The 20,809-nt window shown below is 35.6% G+C and overlaps 1 protein-coding gene across 1 annotated transcript in view; it reads left to right on the forward strand.

Annotated features, from left to right (window-relative positions):
- Positions 1 to 20,809, forward strand: part of LOC121418180 (leucine-rich repeat-containing protein 74A-like) — a 29,404-nt gene that overhangs the window by 6,759 nt on the left and 1,836 nt on the right. Inside the window, exons 2-12 of the mRNA XM_041611907.1 lie at positions 6,012 to 6,324; positions 8,670 to 8,848; positions 9,390 to 9,497; positions 10,507 to 10,600; positions 13,123 to 13,172; positions 14,222 to 14,303; positions 14,728 to 14,813; positions 15,198 to 15,392; positions 15,800 to 15,895; positions 16,406 to 16,654; positions 18,306 to 18,391. Coding sequence (XP_041467841.1) covers positions 6,012 to 6,324; positions 8,670 to 8,848; positions 9,390 to 9,497; positions 10,507 to 10,600; positions 13,123 to 13,172; positions 14,222 to 14,303; positions 14,728 to 14,813; positions 15,198 to 15,392; positions 15,800 to 15,895; positions 16,406 to 16,654; positions 18,306 to 18,391 — 1,538 coding nt within the window. The remainder of the gene's footprint in view (positions 1 to 6,011; positions 6,325 to 8,669; positions 8,849 to 9,389; positions 9,498 to 10,506; positions 10,601 to 13,122; positions 13,173 to 14,221; positions 14,304 to 14,727; positions 14,814 to 15,197; positions 15,393 to 15,799; positions 15,896 to 16,405; positions 16,655 to 18,305; positions 18,392 to 20,809) is intronic.

Raw genomic sequence — 20,809 nt, forward strand, 5'->3', positions numbered from 1 at the left:
TGACTTTTTTATGAAATTTGAAAATTGGTCGAGATAATTGTTAATGTGAATTATTTGAAATAATATTTTTAATCGAAGTCAAGAATGGGATAGGGACTGAGAAGGAATTACTCATACATGCAGATTGCTTTTATAATTGTTGTAATCGTCACTGATGAAAGGTGGCATAGCAATCTGTTAGTAGTTATTTTAACGTTCCATGTATCTCCTTTCACTGCACAATATTGTTGTTTGTAAATGTGACCATTGTCATAAAGCACACCATTGCATGTGCTCCAAATCTTTAGTTTTAAATCAAAGACCCCTAGTTACAACTATTTTGTTTTACAAAAAGGTAAATTTAGTGATAATCAAGAGGGGTACGATCTTTCAAGTCTTTTTTAACCACAAATGACTACCATTCCTTGTGAAAGAAAATGATAGTAAAATTATGATTAATCTGCCGAACAATCACCATTGTAATAAACATACATTCTCATAATTTGTATTCCATCACGTGATCCTTATAATAGTATGGACAGCTTAAATATTCACGCAATATGAAATAAGTACATCACATAAAACGGTAATGTGTAAAATACTGACAGAAATAATGATATCAGATAACACCACGAGAGTACTTAAACGCTTTCCCGTAGGCATACCACAACGGGGTGTTAATTATTCATACCTACAATTGGAAAATCAAACCCCTCTCTGTCCAGACACCATTGTTTCTTTATTTGCATGTACAATTTGGTTTGACAAACAACATATATTTAGGAACCCGAAAGCCTCCTTTGTGTCACTCGTTTTCTGACTTTAAACGTTCGACGTCGAAAGCAGTGAAATAAAAAAAGGTAGAGAATAGTTATTGATTGGCATCTTTTGTTATACCGTAATCGATTAGGGATTGTTAATAGATATGGCTGTATTCCATTAGGTTAATATTCATTTGGTCTACAAGCGGTTGGTCTAGTTCTCTTTTAGTCTGGTACTACATGGGTTGATTAAACCCATTCTGAAGTCAGGTTTAACTTAGACCATGGGTCTAACTCTGCTAAAATTATGAGAAGCCAAACGTGTCAAAATTTGTATTAAGTTGTATGTTTCTTAAGTTTACTGTGCTCTTTCCTGATTCATCGACGGTGAGGACAAACATCTATTTATACTTCCTAGACAATTATGAATGATTTGAGAGCCAAATGAGCTGAATTATGATATCCCTACCGTTGATGATTTGCTATACCACAACTTTAAACGTGAGTTTAAGTTGAACCCGACTTCAGAATACGGGCCATTGGGTAGTATTCTGATAGCCATGATTTTAATAGTTAAACCTATATAGGTAAGCTTAGACCTCTAAATTTATGGAGTGTAGTTGTCAACTATTTGATTCACGAATAATTATTGAAATTATCTTCATTCTGCAAAAAGCTGTAAAATTGTTAAAGAAGCATCATGACAGGAGAAGAATAGGAAAATAGAAACATTAATTTTTATTGAACTCATTGATACGTTACAATTGCCACGAAATGGAAGAACTAAAATTATGAAGCCCAACAGTCCATACACCTGTGATTTAAAATTCTAGTTTAGACTATAGGAATAAACCTATAGGTGTAATTATCAGAATGTCTCCCATTTGGTCTTATATCGATTCGGGCCACTTGCCATTTGGTCTACGGTGTACTAATCGCCGTTCAGCCTGATGCACAGATGGTCTCATTTCTCATACAGTATGTTATTATTTTGGGCTTTGTCAAATGAAAATTTGGTTCATAAAAAATCGTAAACAATTCTCATTTAATTCTTAATGCTCATTTAATGAGACCAAACAGAAATTTACCTCATATTCCTGATGATATTATGACGCATTGAAACTAAATGATTTGACGAAAATACGATTGTTGGCTAAAAAAACGCCTCAGAGCAAAAGCAAACAAAACAAAGATTAAATTATAAAAATGACACAGAATTTCATGAAAACGGCCATAAAATGATTTCCAAGATTTGGGTTTTTTCAGTTCTTTGTGAACCGTGTGTGCAAATCAGGGGCGGCTATCCTGGGGGCCAGGTGGGCATATAGTGCCCCCCTTTTGAAGCACTTAAATGTGCCCTTTTTACGCATGAAAACTGCCCCCTCACGAACGTGTACTGTGCCTTTTACCTGAAGAAGACCCGTTTTGTGTCCCTTTCACCAGTCCTGAGAAGGACCCGTTTTATGTGTGAGCAAATGCCCCCTTGCCTTTTTTGTAAATGCCCTTTCTCGAATCAGTGCTCCTTTTACCAGAGAAAAGTGCCCCTCGCGAACGTGCTCCTTTCACCTGTGAGAAGGACCCATTTTGAAACAATAAAATAATATTCTCGTTTTAAGATGTTACTATTCGTGAAAGAAAAAAACTTGTAAGAATAATCCTACGTGTCATACGTGCCTTAGAGTTTCATGAGTCATGTGAGTGGGGGTAGATAAGCAGTGGCGTACAGATTTTCACGACCAAGAAAGCAAAAAAGGAAAAGGAAAGAGAGAAGGGTGAAATATTATATTATTTTCTGAATATTATGTCAAAATCTAGGGCAAAATTGGATTTTTGTTTTAAAAATGTCATATTTTTGCTCGCTCGCAGCTTCTTATAAAATTTTTGTGATACGACATATCTAACCCCTCAAAATTTTTAGCTCATTAAACGGCTGTAGAATTTTTTTCTTCGTGTTATAGTGCCCTTTTCGAAAGAAAAGGTGCCATTTATTCCCCGTGCCCCCACTTTCAACTTCGCTCCTCCACCCCTGATGCAAATCATGAACAATTATCAAAAGAAACAGAGCCTAATTGAAAGGGAAAAGGGGGGTTTCGAATTTTTGAGTACATTTATTTTGCTATATTATCAGTAGGCCTACATGTATATGCCCCGCCCTTTCAAATTTCTAACAATGATATTTTAAAATCATAAATCATATCATTAAGTCAACATCCTTGTTATGTGTGTTTATATAAGATTCTCCCTGTTTATTCAATTTCGTTTATGAGGCTAACTTAAACACTCGATATTTTTAATTGGTAACGCTATAGCGCGATTATTGTAGCCACTTCGCTCTTTGATCTAGTTCTGCTTGACTCCGACCCAAAGGTCCAATTAGACTTCACCTCACTGATAACCGAATTATGACTAATGACCCTTCCTGGATTAGTTCAAATATAATACCAAACGAGAAACAAACAAACTTGGCTTTAACTAACGAATTATTGAGATATTCATGAGGCGAGACCTTTCAGTTTGTCCAATACGCGGATGCTGATATTCTTTAAGCCGCCGAGTTACAATGAATTAGAACGAATTTCTTCATTTCAAATTTCAACGTATCCACAGCAACGGCTTAAATCGGGGAAACTTACGTCTATAATATCATTTTAATAAAGACAAGTTTGATTGCAAGGATAGTTTTGCTCATCCAGAGATTAAGTTGTTACGATGAACCCTGTACCAACATTTGGATTAGTGGATTTTTTATCACGATTTTGCCAGCATTGATCATCTGCTTATACATGTATACCGTCTAGAAGTGATCGTATTGTGAATAAGACTGACAACATTTCTGGTATATTATTAAGTGTTATTAATCGTGTATTTCGTATTGTAATTTTGTATTTGCATAATATCATATTAGCCAAAACTTAAGCAAAATAAACGAAAACCTAAGTACATTTTCAAATTTCCGATGACAATCTTAATAAATTGTATATACAATGTATGCCTAATAAGACTTCTTTTGAGGGAACATAATTATATCTCATCAAAAGATTATTCTCATATTCATAAATTTCACATGCTTATTTTAGTTTGAGACAAATATCCCGTTAATAGACCAGCTATCCACAAAAATCTCGCAAACGTTGTGGTTTTAGTATTTTTTTTACGATACTACTTTTTCGGTAATTAGTATATTTATCTTATAAACTTATTCATTTTGCAGCTATTATTAGGATCTCAAACAAAAAATACCGTAATTCTGAGGCGTATTATAATAACATAGGCTTGCTTCGCTTACTCGATTCGTATTGATCAGCAATTCCATGATTCTCGACAACCTATTTAGCTTGACCAACATAAATGGGATTAAAGTAATAATGTAGCCAATTTATACGGTCTGAATTAAGTTGATTGAAATATAAGCTGAGGATTAGACTCTAGAACGACCTAAGGGCAGTATTCGAAACAGCATATTACTGCATAAAACGCATTTAGTGACCACAATTTGTTCAATAAAGGAAGACGAATAACGCATCGTAGAAAAACAAAGTAAACCACTTTATAGTAGTTTATAACTTGACGGGTGGTTTTATGATAAGCAATCACTAGATCTCTCCGTGTGTTTCTTTTGCACACAAAGCGAATTGTAAATTGATGCTCTTTAATGACCGAGTGATGCCATGACGACGTTTGTGTGCGGTGCAATGGACTGTGTCACGATATGAATCATTGTCGGCGGGAGTTCTAAAGGGTACTTCAGAAAAAAAAAATGATGGAGTGATAATTTTTTCCCAAGACAGCAATTTGTAGTTAGTTTTATATGGGAAACTGTATATGTACAAGGGATTATGCTGCTAGACTTCAGGAGTGTGGGCGAGGGGGGCTGGGGCAGAAAATTATGTTGACAAACAAAATAATATTGGTTATTACTCAGGAAGATTGTTATCTTTTCTCTCTAAAAAAAGCACTCCGGTGATATTCAAAAGGAAGTACGTTGTACGACATCATCTGATAGGGAAATATTGTGTACAACTTTGGGCCAATCGAGGCACGTGCATGGTTATGTCATGATTACAAAGACAGGGGGACCATGCATGTTAATTTGAAAAAGGAAAGACGTTGTATTCTTTTTTTTCAAATGCATAATAGGAATAAAAAGACTTATCAACGACACAGGCCTGTCATTTTAATGATCTGCTTGCTTCTTACTTCCTTTTCTCCTCTTTTTTGCGTTTTCACTATATTTGAAAAAGCATTTTAAAAACTGCTCCCCGTAACGAATTCACCGATAGACATGCACATGAATGTTGACAGAATGACCTGACAATTTCAATGACATGATGATACATGACTTAATCGCTCAGAAAATTGAAATTGTTAGCGAGCTCATACCAAGAGATTGATTATGTTTGAGTTGTCCGGTGTCTGCTCGAATCTATTTTGAATTGCAATAATAATGCAAACAATACGGGGTAAATTATAACTTTAACCGACACAAATGAAAATTGATCTAAGTAAAATTGTCGATTGGGAAATTGAACATTACACGATGTTTTGTCATTTCATTGGTAGTGGTAACAATCGTTGACTGAATGTATTTTTATATCATATTTTCTTATATGCGTATTTTATCAGTGCTCGTTTTATACTTGTATGATATTGACTTGAGATGGTTTAACGAGAATAATGAACAACATAAAATGTTTCGCAGTGAGGGCCACTAGATTAGAAGCGAACAATATTGAAAAAAAAAATAAAATCAGGTTTATCTTGGACTGGGTAAGCAAAGGCTGGATTCTCAATCTCAGTTATTAGCTGTCTTGATGAGTTTTTTTATTTATGCATTTGTTTCTTAATCCTTTCACAATATCTCCTTGAAAGAAAATATTGAATTTTTTTCAATCAAGAATTCAATTATTTATCGCGTCCAGTGGTGGACCTTGGATGTTAACACAACACGAATGATATTCTATATGATAACAAAGTTTTGCCAGATCATGTTAAAAAATGAATATATTTTTTTTCTAAAATATTAACCACTTCAGCGAACCTATCTATAAGGGTGTTATAGGGACAGAAGCAGTAGATGTGATTGGTGTATTCATATGATTTAACTTCTATACAGTATAATATGAATTACAAAGTCATAAACTACGTTATATACAACGTCATAACCACGTTATTTTTTGTGTGTCATTGTCTCAATTTCGTCACATTTCCAAAAAATCTGGAATCATTTACTGATGTTCTATTTTCTTTCATTTTTTGTTTATACTTACACAGCATGAGCAAGCCCTTCTGAATGGTGACGACATCGACAACGGCCACCACAGCGTCAATGACGACCGACCCGTGACGGTCGGCGAGCAGGTGCGACAGGACAGCGACTCCGCCGGTGGAGCCCCCGTCCTCGCCACCGCCCATCTCACCATGGACCAGAGGCCGTCGAAGGATTTCGGAGGGGGCGGGGACGAGTCGGGGGTGGGGTCGATCACCGATGGTTCCTCGGTGACGAGCAAGAGGGGAAATAAGATGGGGAAGGATGAGGATTCGGACCATAGCGACAGCGGGTGGGATACAGACTTGGAAGTGGATGGTAAGTCAAGTGAGATGAGAAAAACAAAAAAAGTTTTGAAAATGGGATGTTGATTTGGCGGTGTTGTCCACTTCCGGGGATGGGTGGAATGGCGTTGAGCTAGCTGTAAAGGGTATATGCGTGTGTGGGTGGAGGCGTATGTGGGTGCAGATGGGTGCATGGATGTGCATGTGTCAAGGTTTGTCCTCATTTTCACTGCCCCATCTCGCTCGGAGTGCGTCTTAAATGCATGAATGGTGACGGTTGGTGACAGGCCTCCTCATTGATAATAATCAGGGGACTTACAAGTGAGAGAGGAAAAAAGGAAGAATCATAGGATGAAGAAGGAATATGAGTTTTGGCGAATAAGAAGATTTGGTCTTGCAAATATCAAGTATCCCTTGTTTGCCATCAAGAACACGAAGAAACTCGCCTTTGGGTTATATCCTCCTCCCTGGCTAACCTAGTCTCCGGTCTAACTGTGTGCTAAAATTATGGGGATTCGAAAACTCAAAAAATTCTGGTTACATTGTACGTATATTTCTTATAATTACTATTTTGTTTCCATTATGCTTGCATAATGAAGAAAAATGCTTCAGTTATCATTCCCAGCAGTTTATGAATGATTTGAGCGGCATGTGAGTTAATAACTTGAAATTGTACTAATAGAGATTTGTGCAACAATTGGCTATCCATAATTAAACTTTAAACTAGGGTTTAATTTAAACCCGAGTTCAGAATACGGTCCCCTTTGTTTAAGAGCATGAATCTAATAAAGCCATAAATGATTGAAATATCTGCATCACCGAAACTGTATAGTTGTATTGGATATCCTTCACATCTTAAGTCCCAAGTTACAAAATTATTATTGTCTCTTAATCATGTTACAATTAGCATTATTATACGCTTCCCCATTTGACGGCATTATTATACGATGTATTAATGCAATCTTTTAAACATCATTTAAACAAATAACCCACGGACGTTCTTATCATATCAAATAGATGTGAGCAAATAATACTTAGGGACCTCGAGCACACAGCTATAGTAACCAAGGTTATCAACAGATAATTGTGTAAAGTGTATTATACCCAGAGTCATAGGCGGCGGAAGCGGGGGGGGGGGGACAGGGGGGACGTGTCCCCCCCTAAATTTGAGGGGGGGGGGGGCGGTCTCCCCTAAATTTGTTGTTGATGACCTTTTTTTTTTTGCTTTTCAATTTATTTTCCTACGTCCCCCCAAAATTTTTTGGGCTGAGAACCTTTTTTTTTTTTGCTTGTCAAAATTTTTTTGGTTGTCCCCTCCTAAAATTTTTTGCTTCCGCCGCCAATGCCCAGAGTATTGTGACGACGGGAAATTTGACTTTGAACGGTTCAGTGACAGGACTAAATAGGATATTGCAATCAATAATTGTTTACAAATTGTCATCCTAATAAGCGTATCATATACGGTCAATCAATAATGATTCTAATTAGATTTTGTAGCAAACAAGCGGTCAGGTCAAGTTCTTCTTTTACCGAAATGTTAATATTAGTATTTTGGGTAGAAAATAAAACGTTACATAGCTTGTTGTTTCGAAAACATTTTGCCATGCACCCTTGTTCGAAATCCTTAGTAAAGGATCGGGGCCTGCATGGGATATATGTCTTTATATATTTCCTTTATTTTCCCTGTACAGTATCTTCCTTTCATTACCGTATAGTTCCTGAAATCTAGAAATTAAATCAATTAAGATGAATAGTAAATGTATTGAAAATGCCCGTCAATCAGCAGTTTCGTCGCAAGTTTTAGAACTAACGAAAAATTGCAAATAGATCGTGTGTCCTGACAGAAACTGCTGGGCAGTTCCATAAAATATGTACATGTACGTCCGTCCCCATGATAATCTAATACCTTCAAGAAATTTTGTCTCTGATTTCTAGTTCTTTTGACAGTCTGTAATGCTCGAAAATGATCATGTATATTGGTCAGTTTATGAAGTGAAGTAAAACTTGGGGAAAATGGGGGTCGGATGTACAATAAGGTTGGTTATTTTATGGAATTGCCCTGCTGTTTTGATTTTCTAGATTTCGACAAAGAATTCTTCTATTCTCATTGTCGTAAAGGACATTTGACAATGTATTTCTGTGTTCGTGAATCTGTCGTGCGTTGTTTAAGCGCAATTGCTTAATAACGCTATCTTCCTGAAAAGATCTCATCTAGGCCGGGAAGGGGCGACCCCGCCTCTTCTCTCCCACATCTTCTCTCAAAAATTGCATGGTGCCCCCTTTTTTATTTTTATGATAAACGTCCCTTTTAAATTTTTTTTTTCATGATGCTTCCAAGTCGTTCCTGACATCAACCGGCCAATAATCATCTCTTTTCAGAAACAGAAAAGATAGAGGCGTATGACCCGACTGGCCGTAAAACCTACAAAAAGGCTTGCCTGGATATAGGTGTTGTGCCAGCTTCACATTTCTTGCGTCACATGACCACGAGTCGAGTCTCGATGAAGCACCATGGGGTCGGACCTCAAGGCGCCAAGGCCATTGCAGTAGCCCTTGTGGTAAGTTTAGATCCCCTTTATACCATTGATATTACAACAATACGAAAGTTTGGATACTCATTGTGTATTTTGACATTTTCAAAGCTAAATTTTTATTTGAAAAAAAAGAGACGGTATTTAAACCAATAAAGATTCTAGATTGTAATTTGCAGAGTAAGTTTTTGTTTATCCCTAAGTCAACATTCACGACTTTCATTCCCATTTTCATTTGCTCCATGACCCCTAATCAATTAGATTTATTATTGTTCTACTTCTAATTGCTCTAAAGTATCCAATAGAGGAAATACCGATATGACTCAAATATTTATTTTTTATAGACACATTTAGGAGTTAGACCAACGATATCATTATTTTTACTATTATAGAAAAAATACCACGATACTCTTTCAGAAGCGATTTGACTGTTGCATCTATATAATGTGTGCGTTGATGATCAAGGCTGTTATATCCATTGCTGTACAACAAAGGATATTGTTACATCCATTCATCTGCTTTCGTAATTTCATCAATATAATTACAATATTGTCTGTTTTATTTTTAGGCGAATACAACGGTTTTAACCTTGGACTTGGAGGATAATTGGATTGAGGGGGAAGGTGGCGTGTATATTGCTGATATGCTCAAAGAAAATTGCTATATAAGTGACCTTGTGAGTATATATATCTGTTCCTGGCCGTTTCGTTCTCTCTCTCGGTATCTCCCCCTCTCTCATTATCTCTTTCTGTCTCCCTTTCCACCCCTTCATTCCATACTTCTCATCTCCCATTCTATCTCTCTGTTTTTTTTTGTCATTATACTTTTCTTTTTACTCTTTTTTTTTCATTATACTTTTCCTTTGCTCATTGGTGAATAATTTGCTTTTTTCTCTCTTCCAAACCCTGTACTGTATTTTTTTTCTACAGTTCATTTCTCTTAATCTTTGGATATAGGCCTAAGTTGAATAATTTATGCTCCTAATGGTATTTTTCTATTTTTTTTTAGATGTTCTAGCATTTCTCCTCTCATCCAAACCATGGGAGTGTGTAATTATCAATGAAAATTAATTTTTCATTGACACATATGAGTGCATTTATACAAATTGAAATCTTCATAAAATGAAGAATGGATACAGAAAGTAAAGGCTGGTCTATGTTTTGAAAATTCTACTATTGGAAATAATCAGAGGGGCACCTAGCTCAGGATTTCTTTTTGTGTATAGAAATGGCACCGTACATATAACCCCCGGAATTATGCATTACTTTCAATTATTTCAGTGGCGATATGACCCAAAAACTTTAAAATGGTGAAAATAATGGATGGTGTAAAATGTAAAAAAAAAAGTTTTACCTTTTTTTAAGATAAAAATTTAATTTTCTTATATAGTTTGACATAATATTCCAAAATGAACTCATTTACACTCTTTTCCCTCTTTTAATTTCTTAGTTTGAGGGGGGGGGGGGGTCGGGGTCAAACATTCATAGCCTTCTGCAGTGGATAACAATTTTCTGTGTTTAATAAATTTGTTTTGATGATAAGTGAGCATATAATCAGTAATACATGCAGGTTTTTGTTTTGTTGTAGTTAATTTCATGAAAAGCGCACCAATGTACCGTGCTTCTCTTTGTTCCTTCATTTACTATGTTGTATTTTTGTTTTTTGCGTTTTCTTTCGTTTTCAAGAATCTTGCCGAGAATAAAATAGGATCAAAAGGAGCCAAGGCGATGGGAGAGATGTTATTAGACAACACAAACTTGAGAAGAGTTAACCTATCAGGTAAGATTCATCATTTTATCACTTCTTTGTTGCCCAAGAACTATATGAATTAATCTCATTGCAAATTTCAATGACACTGGGTCCAGAATGCACTCATTTTTCACCGTGCCACACCTTAACACCAAACCAGGGCCCTGTTTCATAAAAGTTTGACATTCAATGGTAACTTGCATGCAATCCTTGATTTTGATTGGCTGTTGATGATCATTACCGTGGTAATTACCATTGGATAACAAACTTACCATAATAGTAACTTTTACGCAATGGGGCCCAGGGCCCTGTTACATAAAACTTTCGCCTAAAAAAAAAACATCTGGCACACAAAAATATGCCATTGACTCTTAACACGTTATGTAACAGGTACCAGATAACATTATACAGCTCCTTGAGAGAGTTTAAAGACTTCGTGCCATTCTTAAAAAAAAAACATTAGTGATATAAACCTTGACATCACAAGTAGATATGAAGACAGTCATATTTCTGAAGTGCCGTTAAAGCCATTTTAACTCGTGTGACTCAGACTGGATGCTCTGCCTCATATACGTTCAATAAAAATGCCATGCCTCTTGTTATTCAACCATGCCCAATTACTCTGACTCTGGTGTTTCAGTGGTCTTTGTAAAGAATTTACATTCTATAGACCATTTCGTAGTTACTCCATGGACAATTTTGGTCAAATGACCTTTCATTTCTTTCATCATGATAGGCAGATTTCAAAGCACGATATTACGTAAGCTTGCCTTACATAGCAGGATGAAGAAATTGAATAGACCAGGTGACTAGAATAGCACACCAATGAACACTTAATGAAGGTATTTGTTGCATTCCTACTTTGAATGCATATCTAGCATGTTGCACAATGTACTTGACAAACTGTGAAATACGAGTCGTTCGTGGAAGCATTGTTGTTTTTTGTGGATGTAAATGAAAACGACAATTCAAAAGAATATATGAATAATCAAGACATCAAAGTTGGTGCTTATCTCATTAGATTTTAAAGCACCATGTCACTTTAGTACAAATGACCTTCTTCTGATCATGCGTAGAATCTTTTGATCATGCGCAGAAAGGAACTACGAACTGGCTTATTCAATAAAACGTGTGCATATTTCAGCATTATTCTTTTATTTATAGATTAGACAACAACGATACCATATTGCTTATTTGTAATGGGATGATCCATGGCCTGATGAATTAATCATTTAATAAATAAGAGAAATTAATAATCGAAAGTATAATTCAATTGTTGAATTATCTTTATAGCGAGGAACAGATGACGGACCATCCAATTAATTTGCCTCTTCAATAATTTCATACTGACGCACAGGTCATTCATATGCCAATTTGAGAACTGCAATTAACCTAATTCGGATAATTTTCAATGCATGTTTCATTAGACCTATGCCTACTTGGTTCATTATACACATATAATTAATCCAATTGTCTCCCATTTGGGTTAATAATCTTAACTCTTTTAATGGGCTCGAGATCAATGAATTATTGTTTTCATCATCAGGTCATTACCACTACTATCATCATCACCACCATGTAATCAACATCATTATAATCATCATAAATTACCACTATCATCATCATCATCATCATTATCATCATAACCACCACCATCATCATCAACACCATATCATCATCATCAACATCATTATAATCATCATAAATTACCATCATCATCATCATCACTACCACCATCATCATCATCAGTGGCGGAAATCTCTCTCAAAAGGTAGGGATGGCAAGGGGCTGGAAAATTTGACAAGCCCCCCCCCCCAAAAAAAAAGAAGGTTATCACCTCCAATTTAAGGTCATTTAGACGAAAATGAATTTGACAAGCAAACAAAAAATCATCCGCAAAGTAAGCTAATCTTGTCCTAAAATACAAGTTTTATTTCGATTTTGAATGATGTATTACTTACCATCATAAAAGACCAAAAATTGTAGGGGGCACATTTGATATTGTGTCCCCCCTAATATTTTGAGTAGGGGGGATACGGGATTTCCGGCCATGATCATCATGATCATCATCATCACCACCATCATCATCATTTCCATTATCACCACTATTAACAGAAATTCTATAAATTGTAAAATATTATTCATCAAAATCGTCTTGAATACAATTTTACACAGTGCAGACCATACACATTTTTTTTGGGTGTAAAACAGATGTTTTAAAATAAATGTCTGAATGATGCAAAATGTTAGCTTCTATATTCATTCAGTTTTAACTTGAAAAGCGTGTAATTCTATCATTGCCAACAGATTCTTCTAAATACAGTTAGATTTGCACCTTTTTGTACATGCCCAAATATATCTATTTATGATCAGTTATATGTCACAGTCACTTCAACCAAACTGACTCTTGATTGATTGAACTTATGTTATTTTCAATGACTGGCCAGTTTTGAGTTGATTTGATTGGTGTGACTAGCAATAAATTGCTTGTGTCATACCCCTTGTCACATTGACGACTTAATCTTGATCAATATATCTTTACTCCACTGTAGGTAATGACTTCAAAGACAAAGATGCAAATGAATTCACCGATGCATTTAGGGTAAGTAATAAAATATGGGGGAATATCATATTTAGTGGTGGCTATTTTACCAGACTGATATGAAATTATGTGTTCTTTTCAATGGATGTGGTAATGAGGAATAATATCAAATCAAAAGGCAATATAAAACAAACGGACTTGCTTTTTTCAAGTATTGGTCATTATTAACTGTATCAGACATCTGTGTAGGGCAACTTTGATCATGGTTGCCTGCTTAAGTCTGGGATCAAATATCTGGTCAATAAATTTCTGACTGTTTATCCACGGGCCCAAATTATTGCCAACTCCGGAAAGTCAATGAGCAAATGCGTGGAAATGTAGCAAGCAATAATGCAGAGCTAACATTTGGGTATTCTGTGCGTTTTTGTACGCATCCTTGAAGTTGAGACAACGCTGGATGCTGCGTCCCTAGGTCATGTCAATTACGTCACAATGGTAAAGTTCAGAGGCCCAGTCTACTCAACATGACAAACTAGATTCTCATTCTTAAATTTTAAAATATCTACATTTTAATGATTTTTGTTCAAGATGATTTGGTTAATAATAACGATATTGAAAGGACACATATCATCCTCACTAAATTGATATCACCCTCGTCTACGTCTCGGGTGATATCAATCTAGTTTGGGCGATATATGTCGTATCGCCCCCAGGCCAGTCAATATTGCTTTGATATTCAACTTAAAATATCATTGACAATTACCGTTAATACAATTTGTTGCAGTGATCTTGCCCCATTCTAGCTCTGTTTAATTTATTGCACATTTATGGAAACTCATATTATCCTAAAAGACTTGGGGAGTATTTCATGAAGGATAAAAAAAATAGTGATTTCACCGACAGTTGTTATAAGCTAGTGAAATCCTTGCATCTGATTGGCTCAGAGCACATTTGTCAGTGAAAAAAAAAAAAACTCCCAAAAATGCTTTTTAAGTTCTGTATACAATGACCTGAATCAATTTCTTGACTTCATTGAGACCTTACGACTGTGAAGTTGTTTACGAGTACGGTCCCAAAAAACTCTTTTTTGTATTTGTTCGTCTTTACAGACAAACTACAGGATAAAAGAGCTCATCCTAAGTCACAATGAGTTTGGCGAGGTGGGAGGGGAGATCCTTGGACATGGAATAGGTGAGTATTTTGAAAATAATTATGAAAAACATTAACATTTGGGTTTTTCTTTTAAATAATATACAAGAATTAGCAGGCTTGGTTATAATACAACAAAAAGAATGTTCAATATCATCCAGAATAGATAGAAAACCAAAACCAATGAGCTTGATGAAATCATAGAATCACAAGAATTTGAACTCATCATCCATTAAAAAAAGATTGAATGTAGACCTAAATATTGTCGGTAAATAAAACACACCAAATATACTATTCAAAATAAGCACTCATCATAATAAGTGTCTCTATAGTCAGGTATTGAAGTTTTGCTTAATGATTCATTAAATAAACTTTTTTTTATACATTTTCTACTTTCTGATAATAATTCTTATATGATTAGGTAAATTAATTAGCATAATGAATATCTTATATGTCATTTTTATAGGTGCAACTGAATCTATAGAACATTTAAACCTCAGCTGGAACCACCTGAGAAGGAAAGGGGCAATAGCTATCTGCAGAGGATTGGCGGTAAGACTACACTAAAATCTTATTTGATAAACTGCAGTCACTTAAAGAGATAGATAATGGTAAAAATCAAATAAATCATGCTGAAAGTAGTATATTACTTTGCATGCATAAAAAAGTGAGGTTTCCATAGTTGTAACTCTTCATGAAACGGCTCCTGATGCCAGTACGGATTAGATTTTGGGCCTGTTTCATAAAACTTGTTACATTAACAAATTTGGAATAATATTTTACAGCTACTGCAACCAAACAATCTGATTGCCTGATAATAAACTTTTTATAGAAATTGTAATTTAATATTATGATTCAGAACCTTGGTCTGCAATGACCTTATCTACATATGCTCATCTTTTATCTTGAACTGGCCAATTGTCTTCCCTCTACCAGGAAAACCTTAGTATTAAGAGATTGAACCTCTCCTGGAACGGCTTCGGCAATGAGGGTGCGCTGGCCATGGCAGAGGCTCTCAAGTTCAACAGCACGCTGCAATGGTTAGACCTGAGTAACAACAGGATCACCAATGAGGGCGCCTTCATGATGTCGAAGGGGGTAGAGATCAACGACAGTATTAAGGTCTTGAAGGTTAGTCCAGTCACTGAGATTGGTGTTGGTGTAGCTATTAAAACCACAATAATTGGAAATTTGACCGAAGGTGTCCAAGGTTTGCAAAGCAACTTTAAGTTATCCTTTGTGAATTGTATTTTGAATTTACAGAAAATTTTCTGAAAAGTTAAAATTTCGCAGCAATACTTGATTACCAGAATGCTGTTCCACAGAGGATCCAATTCACAGAGGATCAAATCAGCAGAATTGATTGAAGCATTTTCAAAAGTATCTAAAAATCACATCTGTTTGTTGAATGTTCTAAGCTAATTTGATCTATCTATACACCCACACAAAAGCAAAAATATTCTACTTGTGATTCCTTAGCTCTCTTCCTTATTTTATTCTCTTGAACATTATGTCTTTCATCTGTTTCACTCCCTTAGCTTGGTCAAAACCCCATCACAGCAGCTGGAGCTATGGCAATTCTCATTGCAATCAAGAACAATTCAAACACTGTAATAGAACTACTAGACTTTGCAGTAAGTATTCATTTATATTCTTAAATTTTCAAAATGTAACAGTTCTCAGATAAAAAACTTCAGCAGATGTACATTCTTATTGTTGACAAGTCAAAGTGTAACTTTTTTTGTCCATGCTGGAATCAAAATTACAATAACCTTCATTTGGATTTTCTGATTAAAACCATTCACTTTCTCCACTGATGAAGTTTAGTTTTTGAATAAATAGTATTCACATGAAAATTACACATCTTTATACCAGACATCTCAGGGGAATGTTTCTTTGTGGTGTAAGTTTTCCATGACTTTAAGCAAACCCGGTCACCCATTCTTGTTCTACATGTAATTGTAGCTGATTTAGCCCCTAGGATCATGCTCAAGTCGTGTGTAAAGTCATTGTTAGGTAATAACAGCTTAATGGTGCACCATCGAGGTATGATTCCAAATTTCTTCTGTAAGGTCCTACAAAGCCCATAATCAAGTTGTAAGTGACGTCACGTGTTGACGAGTTATGCTTTCTTCATTGCACAGGATATCACAGTGAACAAAGACTGCGTGAAGCTGTTGACCGAACTGAAGGAGATTCGTCCAGAGTTCCTGGTCACCTATAAGTCATCCTTTGGCCAGTTTGAGAAGCCTCCTGAGAAGGAGCCAGATCCCTTAAAGATGCTCAAAGACTTCATCTCGGCAAACAACCTGAGAGTATGGGACCTCTTCAAGGCTTACGACAAGGACAAGAGCTTGACGGTCACCCGGGAGGAGTTCAAGAAAGGACTAGTGGTAGGTCAAATGACTAACAGCTGAATAATCTCAGCTTTTATTAGCTTTTGTATTTTTAACACAATTCAGTTGAATTTGTGTTAGTCAAATCTTTAGGAAGCACAGAAATCTGTTAAGACGATGAAACACAAAATTTGACTTAGAAGATGTAAATAACATGTTTGCATATTCTCGTCTAAAAAATAAGGCTTTGACTTAGACCATTATTCAAAATATCGAAGGATGAATATGCAGACTCTTCTGTGCATATAATGAATGTCAAATCAAACATTAGAAAATGTGGATGATGATACTACAGTTTTCATTATAATGACTAAATAATATTGAATAAAATATTTTTCCATTAAATGAAATTTCGAAAATTGCAATTCCAATAAAAAGTATAAAACTAATAAAATCCAAATAGCTAATATCCAAGTAGTTCTGGTTATCTGGAATGTATGACATGAATAATTGATGTGAAAATGGTGCTGAGTATTTTCACACCTTGTCACAAAACATTGAACGCTCTTCTTCTTAAGCTACTTGTGGGCTTGCAATTGAGTTGCAATCAAATGCAAAATTTGATTGCAATCATGGGCGGAAATCCCAGGGGCAAGTCCCCCCTACTATTTTCGTCTCGCCCACCAGAGGTGAAGGCGAGACTTAGGGATCCAAATGTCGTCCGTCACAAACCTGTAATGACACATAACTCCACAACCGTAAGTCGCTTTTCAACCAAACTTGTATGGTAGATGGACTTGGGGGACCTGCATGTTATGCTGCAGTCGGAGGTCACATGGTAAGGTCAAAGGTCATTTTCAGGTCAACGTTAAAGTTTACATGCAAGACTCTCTTATGACACCTAACTCCGCAACCGTAAGTCACTTTTCAACCAAACTTGGATGGTAGATGGACTTGGGGGACCTGCATGTTATGCTGCAGTCGGAGGTCACATGGTAAGGTCAAAGGTTTTTTTTTCAGGTCAACGTTAAAGTTTACATGCAAGACTCTCTTATGACACCTAACTCTGCAACCGTAAGTTACTTTTCAACAAAACTTGGATGATAGATGTACTTAGGCAACCTGCATGTTATGCTGCAGTCAGAGGTCACATGGTAAGGTCAAAGGTCATTTTCAGGTCAACAATAAAGTTTACGTGCAAGGTTCTTGTGACAAGTGTTATTCCATCCCAGTCATTTCACAATGAAGTTTTGATATAATTCTCTTGTGTGCCCTCGCAAATCATATTTCTGGTTATTTTCATAAGTGGGCGAGACACAAAATTGCTTTTGCCTTGTTAGTCTTTCATGACAGAGAAAATTTTTTTTTACTAAATGACCGTACATTTTAGGTGGAAACTTTTTTTTTTGCTTGTCAAGAAATTCAGTTTGGCTTAAAATGACCTTAAATTTTTATTGATAACCTTTTTTTTTGCTTGTCAAATTTTCCAGGCCCTGGTCCCCCCTACCTTTAGGGACAGATTTCCGCCCATGATTGCAATCATTTGCACCTATTTTTTTTCATCATGCACTATTAATATGGAATTGAACAAAAAGCAAATTCTTGTAACACCTCACAAGTAGCTTCCAAATAGTCCTGGCTTATCACATAACCTTTAATCATTATGTCAAATATTTCTTAACCCATACACCATCACTCTTCCTTGCAGAGCTCAGGTTTACAGATGAAACCGCATCTATTGAACAGACTGGTAGAAACATTAGACAAGGACGGGGATGGAGAGATTGATTATGGGTAAGATACCTCTCCTATTGCATGCTATATTATCCTGTGATATCAGGGGCTTAGAAAGTTTCACCCTCTTCTCACCCTTTTTTCAGTAAATGTGTACAAAAGAATGAAAGTGGCCATCTTATTGTGATTTTTTTTGCATGTTCAAGCCCCCCCCCCCTTTAATGAACATTCCGGATCCACACCTCCTGGATATTGTTACTGGAAAGATGTTTAAGCTTTTGATTTTATATTCAAGACTCCAAAATTTTCAAACATATACCGGTATATATTTACATATTGTAATATGGCAATTGAATATCAGAACTAAGGTCCAATAGGTCACACAAAGTTTTGATTACAATATCCCAAAGAAGTAATAAAATTTCAGATTTCTGTACTTTATGCAAATTCGTATGATTATTGGTGCGATCATAAAGTGTGCAATGGTAATCAGTTTTCTGTTACCAGCTCACTATTCGATGCAATCTGTTATTAAACCTGATACACAATTTCCATATTTCTTGAAAGACTCAGAAAAAATGAACAAAAACAGAGCTTTGCGTGTTTCATGTATTTATATTTATTTCATGATCTAATATGGCAGGAATGTATCCAAATATTTACAAATGTTTATTTCTATGTACATTGACAACAAAACATTGTCTGAGAAAGTATCAGTCACACTCACTGCCAGATTGATGAAGTGTACAGCCGACTAAATTGAGTGTAATTCAGACTTTCTAAACTTCTATACAATTTTGATTGACGATGAGAAGGGAACCAAAATGTTTGCCAATATTTTTCTTTCAAGACTTCCACATTTGTGACATGTTTGGGTACAGAGGGAATGGAAAAAACAGATTCCCACAAAATATATTAATTTCACATGCTGAACCATTTGAATCCTATTTACTCATTGAAACATTAAATAGTAAGAAAAGTAAAGAACAATAATATATCAATAAATTTACCTATTGATAAATAACAAAAGAATTCAACTGATTTTTTGTTTGTTTTTTTAGTTTTTGCAAACTAATAAAGAAAGCTGAAAGCATGACCCTCATTTGCATAATTCTTTATCATAAAATACAAAAAATATTGTCAGCAAAATAAAAGCAACGGGCACGTAGCGACACCTGTTACACAACATCAGTCTTGATGCGACTCCATAGAAACTTAGTCTGAAAGAACCAGGTTACACAAGCCCCCCCCCCACAAAAAAAAAACTTAAAGACAATAGCCTACAATACCAGAAAGAAGAATAATTATCATTACTAGAAAATTCATTTCAATTGAGGTAACATGTTAACTCAAATTAAGTGATATGTGTTTTTTCCCCATTATAATAATTTCCTATGTAAATCATCAAGATTAGGAAACACCCTGTTATAAATCATAAAGAAAAAATGATTAAAAAAAGTATTGCACTTCAATGAGTGATGGAAGAGGGGTATACAAAGAAAACAAATCATGCACATCACACAATAAATATATAAACAACACGTATGTATAGCTTTACTCTGTGAGTTAATGTGAAGAAGTTTTCAGGGACTATCACTTGGTTTGCAACACAAATGAATTCTAAATTGAAACTTCTAAAATTGAAATTCATAAGAGTTCAGTCTTACATAATTCAGGGATGCCAACCGTCACAGAATGTTTATCAGATAAAATAATAATGTGAATGTGTTATTACATAGAAAAATGCCAGGGATAGCACATATCCCTGAAATAGCGAACCATAAATTAAAATCAATAAATTTGCTGGCCATCTTTTTTTGTACCATGAACGCCTTTGGTAGTATTCTTATAATTCTAGGTTTAACGGTAATCTGAAAAAAAACTTTAGATTAGATCAATATGGAATGTTTGATTTTGTGGAGCGTTGTGGCCCAGTGGATTAGTCTTCGGACTTTGAAACAGAGGGTCGTGGGTTCGAATCCCCGCTAAGGCGTAATTTCCTTCAGCAAGAAATTGATCCACAGTGTGCTGCACTCAACCCAGGTGAGGTAAATGGGTACCGGTAGGAAGTAATTCCTAAAAGAGCTGTGTGCGCTATGAACGCCTAGCTTAGCCTGGTAATATAGGAGCGCCTTGAGCACCTAACAAGGTGGATATGTGCGCAATATAAATACCTTATATTATTATTATTATTATTTTATCTTATTCAATTATCATGAAAAATATTAATTTCAATTACATTTTTTGTATAGCCATAAAAATCATTATCTTTAAATTTCACAAGAAAGGTTACTTTGGGGAAAACTTACTACAAGTTCAAGGTATTCTTCGGGGGGGGGGGGGGGGGGGTTAGGGGTTAGCAAATGTCACTCCATAAAAGCGTAGTCTAAGAAGTTAACCTATACAGTTTACTGAGCCATGGCTTTTTAAAATACTACCCACACATGTTCCAACAATGTGAAGTATCTTTTCAACTGC

Source organism: Lytechinus variegatus, chromosome 7 (assembly GCF_018143015.1).
Source record: "Lytechinus variegatus isolate NC3 chromosome 7, Lvar_3.0, whole genome shotgun sequence".
NCBI lineage: Eukaryota > Metazoa > Echinodermata > Echinoidea > Temnopleuroida > Toxopneustidae > Lytechinus > Lytechinus variegatus.